We start from the raw sequence: 13,150 nt of genomic DNA, 5'->3' as shown, positions 1-13,150 counted from the left end.
GAAGTTTCCTTTCATCGCTCTTCATTCACAAATCCATCATACACAAACAGGAAAGACGTACATACTTCCAGAATTTTCTTCACAATTCTAACGCATTCATTGCTGCGTGCAGAAATTCTTGAACGCTTTTTATAATCCACAATAATTCAGATAACAAAGAGAGAACAAAAAAGCAAGAAAGCAACAGAGATTAAATGATAAGTTTGAAAACAGTGCTCCATTTTATTCCCCTTTCTTTTTCTCTCTATTTCTACCTGATCACAATAGGTGTCTTTTTAATATGAAACATAGAAAAATACCTTACTCCTATCATATACTCTCTTCACCTTATCAGAAACATAAACTCTATACATTCAACAAAACAATAATAAATCATTTGTACAAGCTGTTTCAAAGAAATGTTAAGACTTGCGTGGAGAATATGTACATGCGTATATTTGCTCTTCTTTCCTTTTGCAAGAGAAAAGAAAAGAAAACAGAATAGACTCCATAGTACAGAATCTTTGCCAATTAAGGTGAAATCACCTTTTCACTCTGATTTTATCCACCAATTATAGAACACAACACTACACCACGGAGTCTATTTATACAAAAACATAAGAATGGACATTTTTTTTAATTGTGTCACTATAAATCTCAAACAGTGACATTATACATTCATGACAAACAAATAAAACAATAAAACTGAAACGACGATATTTTGTTATCAGATCTGCTCCTCTGAAAACAATTACTTCCACATAAGGGTTAACATTTCTTTCACGCGCCCTGTACATTAAGAGTGTCTATAAATGAAGGTAACAATTGAAACGACGCAGCAGTGAATGCACAATTAACGCGTTTCTTGTGTAGAAAGGTCAAACGGACCCTACGTTCTATTAAGCATAAATAAATAGCTCGAAATACTTGTTTCGGTAAAGTAAATGCCGCTCGATTCTTCACCGAGGTACTCTAAGCCCTTTAAGCTCTATACAGTCGTGTTTGCTTTATTTTTACTCGCACGCGTACATACGCAATCTACGGGCGCAGCATCTCTTTTTTCCCTTTCTTTCTCTTTTAAATCGTGCTCGAGTATCACGAAAATACATCACTTTGTCTCGCTTTACAATTGGTAAAGAAAATATGGGTACTCTAGCGCTATCGAAGACGAATCGCATCTTGTTTTATTAATACAGATACACAGGGTGGTCAGAATATTGTTTGATAACTTTTATAAACTATTTTCGACATTATAAAATTGGTAGAATATTTAAAAAACAAAAGATTGAGTGAGTTAGTAATTCGTTGTGGAGGATATTGAAATTGTTGTTGAGAAATTAAGAGATTTTAAAATATTTGAAAATTTATAAATTTGACGATTGATAGAATTTTTATGGAATTTTGATTTCAGCTCGTCGAAAAATTGATCGACCATCCTGTTACCTTGTAGAATCGAAAGCAACGCTTCAGTTACAATTTCTTAAGTATCCTCGTCACTTTTGCTCGTCATGTTCGATCGTGAAAAATATATAATCGAGTTTATTGCGAACGATGTTCTTACTGTAGACTCTCTGAAGCGTTCTAATAGGAATATCCTCGGAAATATCGTACAAGGAAGAGTCCATCCGTGCACCGAATCTATAACGATCGTTTCTCGTGTAATTTCTTAAGTACGAAAATGCCGGGAAAAAACCGGTTCCTCTCAACAGAATACTTTATACAAAATTTAAATACGTTCTGTCGACTGAGCCGCGAGTGGAAACATCCACGATGGAATGTTCATCGATTGTATAGGTTATAATCTAAGAATTAAGGGGAAAGATTGGCTAATTCAGGAATATCCTGCATCCTTGAGATCTTCGTGGACGTTGATACTGTTGTAGCTGGTTTCAGTAGGTTTGTTAGACCTTGGTTTGTTCAGGAATGCAGAATTTGTAGAGCTTCGACTAGTGTGACAATGTGCAGTTGCCTGGTCGAAGGGAGCATTGCTTCATGGTGATGCAAGTGGAATGCTCCGTTAGTAGTCAGACGCTCGAGTAACGACGATACCTTGAGAGGGAGATCTTTTATGGTTTTCGGAGAGTAAAATTTGGAGGTTTGGGAGTAATGTAATTTGGGAATTTGAGGATTTAGGAATTTGGAAATTTGGGAATTTAGAAATTCGGTATTTGAAAAATTGGAATACTTGGAAGTTTAGAGATTTGCTAGCTTGGAACTTTGGAAATTGGAGATTTTTAATATTTGAAAATGTGGAATTTTTAATATTTCGAAATCTAAAATTTGAGATATTTGAAAATTTGGAATTTTTAATATTTGGAAATTTAGAATTAATATCAAAAAATTGGAAATATAAAATTTTAAGAATGTTGAAAGTTGAAAATTCGGAATTACGAAAAATTGAAAATTTGGAGACTTAGAAACTCCCAAATTGATTCCATTTCCAAGCCAAGAATCTGCAAACTTTTCAAGTCCACTGTTCCAACTATTTTCTTTGCATTATCTCGAAAAAGCAAAGAAAAAAGGGGAAAAAACTCTCGAGATATCGTCATCGAGTAAGTCGATTGTTCATGAGTCACGCAGCGTTATCACGATAACGAGGCTAATCAGGGCAAGTCGAAGGAACTATGCGATTTGAATGTGGCTTCATGTTCCGTGGAAACACGCGACTATCGTTCGCTTATTATAAGCAGCACGACACTGGAACGCCAGTTGACTCTCGACACTAACAGAAGCAGGGTCGCTCGTGAACTGGTTCTTGGGCTCGTCTCGTAAATACGTTCACTAGTTGGCAGTGTACCCTGTCAATAAATTACATCATGTAAATTATGTAATTCCATCCTATCCAACTCTTAATAAATTTCAACCAAAGTACTAATTAAAATTTATTTAAAAAAACAGCAATTAACGCTGTTTGGTAAAAATATTTTTCGAAATCTCTCGGAAACTTTGATAATAGACAAAAATAATTCCTGTGAACATATTCAAAATTACTTTGAACAAGTGCCCATATTTGTATATTACTTCGATTGAAATTTATTAGAAATTATAGAAATCCTTAAGAATTATTCCTCCCAATATTTTTCAAATCACTTTTCCAAATTAAAGTTCGATTACGAATATTTTTAAAATTATGATACCTTAATGAAGATACTTAAATTTGCAGTTTTTCATATATATCCATCTTTTTCGATTTTTTTCAAATCGTATACACACAGGGTGTACCACGCAACTGTCGCCACGATTTTTTAGGCACTTTCGATATTCTGTCAAAACATGTTTTCAACAAAAGTTAATCAGCTTTCCATCGGCTACAAATTGCAATACAAGAAATTTCCAGAAAATTGTTTTTTCGATAAAAAGTCAAAGTCATTTACACAAGGTATGTTTATTTCTGTACGCTGTTTATGCTCCTTTTGTAATGTCCGTATGATTAACATTTTTCTTGTTGAAGCTCACCATTTTGAAATGTGTAGTTTGATCGAAATAAAGTCATTTTTAACGATAACATTTATTTTAATTAAGCCGACATTTCAAGATTCAGGATCATTTTAGGGTCATAGTATTGTAGGTCGTTCAACTCGTCTTAACATCAGCTACAACGGTATGAAGTCAAAAATACGTAGTGTCAAGGTCACTTTGACTTTTTATCCAAAAAACAATTTTTAAGAAATACCTTGTATTGCAATTTGTAGCCGATTGGAAGCTGATTAACTTTTATTGGAAGCCTTTTTTTTGTCAGACTATCGGGAGAGCCTGAAAAAGCGTGGCAGTAGTTAGTGATAATCCTGTGCAATACACTGTAATCTGTAGAATCAAAGGAGAAATAAGAACACATAAGATATCGAATGGCGATATGAAAAGAATATAAGTACTTATAAACATGCACGTTAATGATCGAATCGGAAGGGAGAATATAGGAAGAACTTGTAAACACTCGATTTGTTTACCTGATTTTCACGTTGGAGCTATCGACTACCTCTCCGTCGCAGTTCCACACGCTCAGGTTCGACTTCATATAGCGGCTGTTAATCTCGTTGTTGGACTGCATGTGCATGGTGGGCATGGCACGAAACGTGAACTCTCTTGCTCTGTACACTTCGACGAATGGTAGATCGTACTGTGCAGGGCAAACAGACGACAAGATCAATCGTGATCTAATTCGTGGACGTGGACAAGCGAAGAAAATTGCATTTGCTTTTAGACGATGTTTGGTAAGTGAGGTCTGTAATGGTATTGTTTTATGTAGGGTGGGAGTTTAGATATCTAGAAATTCGGGAATTTGGAAAATTGGATATTTAGGAATTGGAGTACTTGGAAGTTTGGGAATTTGCAAATGGGAGTTTTAGAAATTTGGAAATTCCGAAATTCGAAATTTTGGGAATTTGAGAGTTTGGAAATTTGGGAATTTGAGAATTTGGAAATTTAGAAATTCGGGAATTTGACAAATTTAGGAATTTGAGTATTTGGAAGTTTGGAAATTTGCAATTGGGAGTTTTAGAAATTTGGGAATTCCGAAATTCGAAATTTTGGGAATTTGAGAGTTTGGAAATTTGGGAATTTGAGAATTTGGAAATTTAGAAATTCGGGAATTTGACAAATTTAGGAATTTGAGTATTTGGAAGTTTGGAAATTTGCAATTGGGAGTTTTAGAAATTTGGGAATTCCGAAATTCGAAATTTTGGGAATTTGAGAGTTTGGAAATTTGGGAATTTGAGAATTTGGAAATTTAGAAATTCGGGAATTTGACAAATTTAGGAATTTGAGTATTTGGAAGTTTGGAAATTTGCAATTGGGAGTTTTAGAAATTTGGGAATTCCGAAATTCGAAATTTTGGGAATTTGAGAGTTTGGAAATTTGGGAATTTGAGAATTTGGAAATTTAGAAATTCGGGAATTTGACAAATTTAGGAATTTGAGTATTTGGAAGTTTGGAAATTTGCAATTGGGAGTTTTAGAAATTTGGGAATTCCGAAATTCGAAATTTTGGGAATTTGAGAGTTTGGAAATTTGGGAATTTGAGAGCTTGGAATTCGGAAATTTTGGATTTTGGGAGTTTAGGATTTTGAAAATTCGACAATTTGAAAATTTGGAAATTTAGAAATTCGGAAATTTGAGAGTTTAAAAATGTGGAAATTCGGGAATTTGAGAATTTAGAAATTCGGAAATTTAGAGACTCGGAGAGTTTTGAGAATCTCGGAGCTTGGAATTCGGAAATTTGGGATTTTGGGAGTTCAGGATTTTGAAAGTTTAGGAGTTTAGAATTTTGAAAATTCAGGACTTTCGTAACCTTGTATCTCCAATACAATTCAATAATTCAATTTTTTTCCAATTTTTCTTAAATTTCACAATTTTTCCACACACCACAGTCTTCTCCTTGCTGGACAACCTCAACAGCATCCTGATATTGTTAAAAAGCGAGGTATGTCGAACCAGGATTACATCTACACAACCATCTCCCACGTGACAATGGGGGCTGAATCCCATAGGACTCTTAGAACAGGCACAGGCGAGATTTGCACCGTTTACCATAAAGAATTTACCCCTGACAGTCATCCATCCTGAAATAAATTGAACAGAATAAAAGAAACATGTGCGAACAGATAGTAAATAGTAATAAAAATTGATTTTCATGAAAATTTCTAACTAACTGGATATTTCTTTATCTGGAACGCTGTTGTGCATATGTTGCAGACACCTGGTGCAGTTTTTTATACATCTTGTGCTGGTAGCCGGATGACAAGGATCAGAAAGAAGCTGAATCTCCCCTTCGTAGCCTTTGTTAGCGAGAATCTTTTTAAATCCTATATGAAAATTGTGTTCGACACTTCAGTAAACATCTTTTGGAGGTATTGGCGTTTTTTATTTAATATAAATGTCCTAAAACTTGCGAGACTTTGTCTACGAACTTGGAATATTGTTAAAAATGTATTGAAATTATGTTATATAGTTTAATATGCGTTTATTTGGAAGTAGTACTGTTTTTTATTTAATAACAATCTTCCAAAACTTGCGAAACTTTGTCGACAAATTCAGATTTACGTTAAAAATGTATTAAAATTATTACGCTGTATAACTCAATGAACATTTTTCACAGATATTTAATTCTTCTATTTAATTAAAAAAAAATTAAAAACCCCTTTAAAAATTGAATTCAAATTACGTTAAGTAAATAAATTATTTTTCAATAATTTAATACCTTCGAACACCTTTTTTTTTAACGAAAATGTGAGAAAATCCGTCCCAAAGACGGTGAAGCCAGGCCCAGCGCGCTCGGTGGGGGTGACTCCGCCCCTTTGGGCCTTTCTCTGGGCCTGTTCGCGTAGGGGAGGACAGGGATCGGCAGGACGACGCGTCCTCACTCTTCCCGAGACCCTCAACGTATACTTTTGCGAGCGACGCCCGAATAACGTGGAGATAGACTTTGAATAAAATATATTATTGCGGAAACGTAGAAACGTTCAATAAATTTTGCGCCCACCCTACTCCGAGTCAGAGTACTTTTCTGACATGTGTATGTATATCTTCTCGAGACAATTGTTTTATTATAAATTTTGTAAGAGAAATCGAGGGCGCCGTCGTGACGGGCATTCGGGCGGCCAGCCCGGATGTTTAGAGTAACAGGAGTAGGCGATATCGGGCCCGAGGACTCTGACGCCACGAGCATCGGCGACGAACCCTCGAGGCCCTTGGCGACGCATTTTTGGCAACGGCGGGACAAAGGGGCTTTCAACAGTCTTTGTTAGAGAGTCGAACGGTGACGTTCTAAACAAGTCGACCCACGCCTTACCAAATAAAGTCTTTACTACCAATTACGCGTCAATTCATTGATTCTCCTTACAATTTATTAATTTTTTTGTATAAATAATATCGCAGCAGTGTCGCGTTGAACAAAGAAATTGTAACATCTGATAAAGCATATGGGAGCCGCAATACGAGCCCCGAAGGGCCGCATGCGGCTTTTTTAGCCACAGTTTGGCCACTACAGTCTAACAGGGAGAGGGCACGGTCGACGGGAAACGGATTTACCTGAAACTTGCAGTATTTGAAGATGTCGTCTCCAAGTTTAATTTGCCAAAGCAGTAGCTCGCGCTTCTCGATATTTACCGAGAAAATTGAAAATCGCTTTACTTGTTTATAAGGAGTTTGCATTCACAAATGAACAACAAGCCTAGTAGCCGAGGACGTCCTAATCAAGTAAGGTCCTGGGTTCGGAAAGCCCCTCGGCATTTGGTTTTTTTTTTTTTTTCAATCGATACCTACCTCAATTTTAAGCGTGAAATTTATGAAATCTGCGCTAATGAACAGTTATTTTTAATTTTAAAATAGAAAATGCATGTTCTGAAATTTTACGCACACTTGAAATTTTAAGAGAATTTTAAAAATTCGATTTTTTGAAACCGTCCGACAGGTGTACCCCCTTAAGACGGGCGATGGTTACTACTGTGTGTCCACGAGAAGATGGCGAGCGGGACGCGACAGGGGCAACGATGGTACTTCACTCGCATTATCCGAATCTTCCGCCACGCAGTGCTGTATGATTCGATTCATCGATGTTATTTTGCGTTCAGTCAATAATGACAATACGTGTGCCTTATTTCTACGATTGTGTTAGAGAAGGTGGGCTTATGAAGGTGTGACCCAATCAGACCCGCATTCCTTTGCCTTGCCATCTTCTCGTGGACGCACAGTACATACATACTTATTTCCATACGTATTGACAAATACGCACCGTTGCCCGAGAAGGAGTGGCTTGTTGCTCGCCGATCACTTTACGCCCGGGGAAGCCTAATACGCTGCCCGTACGGGCAATGACTGAAGAGCACTGACCTATACATCGTTCAAAATAAGAGTAACCTCGCTTGGCGCATGGGAGGTGCCTAAGGCGGGCCTAGAACGTCCAAACCCCCACTTAACCGCCTACGTTTATCTCCGTCTTACCCTCTGCTACGCTCTCCGTCTACTGTTCCAGGCGTGACGCTTTATTTATTTTAACTGCACGACGCACCGTTTGCAACATTGTGCTTTTTTCGCGCAATCGCGCGCGCGACACAAAGTTGCAAAGAGAGAGATCGCGCTTGCAACTAATTTTATCTCTGCAAATCTTTAATATTTTTTCTGGAATGTTCTCTGTATTGAAGTAGTTGAGAACAAACGAATAAGCTGAGACCTTTAACTCAAAAATCTAACTTTCTTATTATTGACTTGTAACGAATGAAATTTTTACCAACATATTCGTCACATTTTTCTGATTAAAATGATACCAAACACGATATAATTTCGAGCATAGTTGCTTACTTAATAAATGATAATATATCCATATAATATGTCAATATAATCCAAATTTTTCGCGAATCGCGCGCTCAACACAAAGTTGCAAAGGGAGAGATCGCGCTTGCAACTTTGTTGCCGCGAACCGTTCTCGAAAAATGCACAATGTTGCAAAACGGCGCGTCGTGCAGCAATGTGCAATTTTCGAGAACACGGCAACAAAGTTGCAAACCCGGCAGCGCGCTTTGCAACATTGTGCTTTTTTCGTGCAATCGCGCGCGCGACACAAAGTTGCAAAAGGGAGAGATCGCGCTTGCAACTTTGTTGCCGCGAACCGTTCTCGAAAAATGCACAATGTTGAAAAACGGCGCGTCGTGCAACAATGTGCAATTTTCAGGAACGTTTCGCGGCAACAAAGTTGCAAACCCGATAAGGCGTTTGCAACAATGTGCATTCGAAAATAATACGAGTTAACGATGTTACAAGCGAGAATGACGTTTGTAAGACGCTTGTAACAATGTTACATTCAAGCGTAGTGCTTGTAATAATGTTTGCGTTCGAAATAACGCTTCTAATAATGTTGCAATCAGAAATAGAGATTCCAACAGTGTTTGCGTTCAAATATAACGCTTCAAGCAATGTTTCATTGAAAAGTAACGAGTATAACAATGTTTTGCATTCGACATAGTGCTTCCATCGATGTTGCATTCGAGAATAGAGACTGCAACAATGTGTGCATTCAAGTTTCAAAGATGAACAGTGAAATAATAGTATCTTGCTACTTAAAAATCACCGTTCAACGATATAAAAGTTCTTTTTCTGCTACTGTAACCGTGTCCCACACCTCCGTCAATTTGCAACCTCAACTCACACGGGAACAAAGGCTCCGCGCAAACAAAACGTCATTATACATTCTCAACATACTTCTCCACCCCTATAAATAACCCCTCTACACTTCGTTCAAAATAAGAGTAACCTCTCTTCGCGCATGGGACGTGCCTAAGACGGGCCTAGAACGTACAAACCCCCACTTAACCGCCTACGTTTTTCTCCGTCTTACCCTCTGCTACGCTCTCCGTCTACTGTTCCGGGTGTGTTGCCTCATATACACGGTGACTTATTTAATTTCGAACACGCACGGCTAGCAACTGTGTTATATAAAAATTGTTTTGCAGTTGTTCTGAACGAACTTGAAGTGTTTATTTAACATGCATGTTATTACTTTTAAAGGTTTTGCTGTTTTTCAAGATAAGTTTATTGCATTAAGAAACTAAAACGACTTGAATGATGTTTGTAATATTCAAAGCACAAAACAATTATTTTAAAATAGATAACATGATATCTCAAGGCAAATCATTTATTTCTTAATGAAAAATCTGGATTACTTGTTCAAAATGTCAAAAATCGCTTCTTGAAACATGCACCCTGTACGACTGTGTGTAATGATTATGGAAGAAAGAAGAAGAGGCATTTAAATTTAGAGAAGCGAAAAGAATAATTTTATTGTATTTTATAACTTTATAAAATAAAAATATGTTTCCTTTTACTTTGTTCTTAAATAAAAGGTTAAAGTTAACAAGTTTAAACGGAAAATTAAAAATGTTTCAAAGTACACAGTGATAATTTTTTATACAGAGATATCTGCCCCCTAATTTTACTCAAGTTTATGACTGAATACACAGCATTATTTACACCTAGCAATTAAGATGATTCTAATGAAATTAGGTACTTTACAGTACGTCTTTTAAGAATTTAAATGATTTTGAATCGTTTCCTAAATATTGATATTTTTATTTTGTCCGGCTAAATTCATACAACTAGCCACTATTCGTCTGTCATAAACCGCTGCGTTAACATGCACACAGTAGGTGCGCATACTTTTAGACCACCGGGTAGATTCTCTCCGCTCTATGCGCCTTTTACGTTGACGTCGCTCTTGGGCCTAGCCGAAACGGCGCTGCGACCAATCGCATGCGTCACATCGGTAGGCAGTAGTGGGAACTGCGCAGAACGGACGAATATCGGTTCGAGAGCGAGGTTACTCTTATTTTGAACGAAGCGTAATAGCTCCCAATATTACCCACCGGTTCGTCCACGATTTCCATAGTGGCTCTCGACGTTAGCTATACACCCAACCCTCCATTTACGCGGTAATTTTTATACGCCAGTTTTTTTTTTTTACGCGGTAAATTATACCTCTATTTACGCGGTACTTTTTTACGCGATCTCATTTTATATCAGATTATCTCATTATTACATATTAGAGAAACGCAAATTCTTACTTGTACGTACTAATTACATAAAACTCTGACCTTTTTTGGTTTTTTTTCTTAACCTCTTGTCCTACGATTTAAGTTTTACAGTACCTACAGATTCTGACACCGAATAAAACTTATTTTGGTTTTCTGAAATGTCATCATTTTTCTTATTAACCTATGCGACTTAAATGTTTTTATAACTTATACATGTCTTTTCTTTTTTTTCATACAAGCAGACTCTATTTACGCGATTTTTATCCGCGTAAAAAGATCAACGCGGAACGGTCAATCCGCGTAAACGAAGGGATGGGTGTACGTCGGTTTGTCCACGGTATCTCATCCAGTGGGTCATGGTGTTAGCCATACGCAGGTTCGTCCGAACCATTCCTATCTACTATCCCGCTTTAACCACAAAGCCAGGCGGTACACGCGCCGCTCCGTATCCGGGCCCTCGCATCGCGTAACAACAAAGTCGGTATGTTACGAGACATTCTTCTGAAGACTCCGAAAATTTCGGTTCCCAGAAATTCCTGGAAAATGACGTCATTTCCAGGAATTCTCGAAATCGGTCGACCTCTTTCACTGTCATATTCGCCTAACACAAAGTCGAAATTTTTCGACAAAATTCGAAAATTTCGGTTCTCGGAAATTCCTGGAAAATAACGTTATTTCCACGAATTCTCGGAATCCTGACTCCTACTTTATTACCATGTTACTGCTTGATACTAATTTGCTTTTTTTCTGGGATGCAGATAATGACAAGGGTAAATGAAGCAGAGCAATTCTTTTCAGTTAAAATATTGATTCTTATTAACTTTTTCAATAAATACACTTGCGTACATAATTTTTTTAATGTACAATAAATATACTTTGTTGCAATATTCATGTTGATTGTTGGCGCATTTTTCTTTCTTGACGTTTCCTGTGAAAGAAAATAAACATATTATTAAAACTGGCTTTTTCAATTATTTATAACTATTACAATGTTCTACGTTAGTGACTCTAATTGTATACTCAATTCTAACACTGGGAACAATGTTAACACTATTTTTCACTATGTAATTAACAAAACTGCACACAACACTAACTGATGAATAATTAAAAAACTGTATACTTACCTGTCTAATTAATTTAATTCGTTCGAATTTCTTAAGTTAAGCAATTTTCCAAAAAAGTACACTCTAGGACTACGTTAAATCATCCATTTTTGTTTTTTTACTTCACTACACAGTTTCACTTGAGACACGTGTAAATCTTTCGAACACTTCCACGAAAGCCTCTCTCTGGTTTTCCACCCTCTCTTCCATAAATATACTCTCTAATTCCATCCATAAATACCCAGTGTTCCTAGAACACTAAAACTGAACTATTCCACCAAAAAAAGAAAAAAGAAACTCGTGAAATGATTCTGCTACTTGAACCTATATTTGAGAAAAACCTAGGAAACGTTTATTGCATGACCGTTTTATAAGTCTGAGTTGGCTATAACCTGTGTTGGCTCTGCTGATGGCACGAGGTTAACTCACAACTACCCCCACTAAATTCGAAGAGAAAAAATGGAAATTAAAATGCACGGAAGACGAATTTTCGTCTTTAACGTTTCGAAACAGAAATTATTTAGAGAAGTAGGTAATTAATCTTGCTTCTATTGTATCGCCGTCTTGAATATTCAGCAAAATAGTGAAACCACTTCAAAGAGTCTATATTACAGAGAATAACCTGTTGCAGATATAAATTGTATCATTATTACACAAAAACTTGTACAATTCTAAACCACGACTAGTCTACACGTAAAAATGACTCATTATCCTACTAAAAGAATTTCAAAAGTCCCAGACCACAGTCTATCTATACGAACGATCTATTATTCTACAAGAAAATGCAAAAAACACACAAAACAGTTCATTCTACGTACACAGTGGTCTATTCTCCCCGCGAGACTACACGGAACACAGAGAAAAAAGAGACCAGACCCCATAAAACCACCACCAACGCACATTTCTTATCGATCCTTCCTCAGCAAAGTAATTTTCTCACCAGAGTAGTCGTATCTCTGAGGACCCATCCAGCGGAACTTTTCACTATCCCGTATCACGTCTCCCAGATAGCCATAACTGAGCATGCTTGCGTACAGCCTGAGCAACGTTTGATCTTTGTGCACCGAGGAGATGTCCAGACCTGTACTTTCGCCGAAAATGACATGTATGGCGGCTGTTTGCACGTCTGTCGTCCCGTGGAGGCTATAAGCCACCGTATCGGTACTTCCGCTGGGAATTACACCGATCGGAAGTCGAGGAGAGGGTAGGGTCGCTTCCGGGTTGTTTGGATCGACCTGGAGCTCCTTCGAGGTCCTCAATACCAGGCCGTTGATAATTTCAGCTAGGGTGCCATCCCCACCGATACACACCACTGCCTGAAGTAAGCAAAGAGGGTTGCATGAGAGTTTGGGACTTTGGGAATTTGAGAAATTGGGAATTTGGGGATGTCGGAGTTTGAGAGTTTGAGACTTTGGAAATTTGAGAAATTGGGAATTCGGGGATTCCGGAGTTTGAGAGTTTGAGACTTTGGGAATTTGAGAAATTGGGAATTCGGGGATGTCGGAGTTTGAGAGTTTGAGACTTTGGAAATTTGAGAAATTGGGAATTC

General features: G+C 37.3%; 1 protein-coding gene across 2 annotated transcripts in view; it reads right to left on the bottom strand.

The window, feature by feature from the left end:
• Positions 1 to 2,610: 2,610 nt before the first annotated feature.
• Positions 2,611 to 13,150, bottom strand: part of LOC108575169 (ceramide kinase) — a 39,780-nt gene continuing 29,240 nt past the window's right edge. For both annotated transcript variants that reach the window (XM_017937895.1, XM_017937896.1), the window contains exons 4-8: positions 12,542 to 12,917; positions 5,627 to 5,779; positions 5,340 to 5,536; positions 3,927 to 4,096; positions 2,611 to 2,777 (exon numbers count right to left, since the gene is read on the bottom strand). In XM_017937895.1, the coding sequence (XP_017793384.1) occupies positions 2,702 to 2,777; positions 3,927 to 4,096; positions 5,340 to 5,536; positions 5,627 to 5,779; positions 12,542 to 12,917 (972 nt within the window). In that variant the 3' untranslated portion in view covers positions 2,611 to 2,701. The remainder of the gene's footprint in view (positions 2,778 to 3,926; positions 4,097 to 5,339; positions 5,537 to 5,626; positions 5,780 to 12,541; positions 12,918 to 13,150) is intronic.

This window comes from Habropoda laboriosa, unplaced genomic scaffold (genome assembly GCF_001263275.1).
Source record: "Habropoda laboriosa isolate 0110345459 unplaced genomic scaffold, ASM126327v1 scaffold207, whole genome shotgun sequence".
Taxonomy (NCBI): domain Eukaryota; kingdom Metazoa; phylum Arthropoda; class Insecta; order Hymenoptera; family Apidae; genus Habropoda; species Habropoda laboriosa.
Note: the sequence above shows the minus strand (reverse complement) of the source record. Positions and strands in the feature narration are given on the sequence as shown.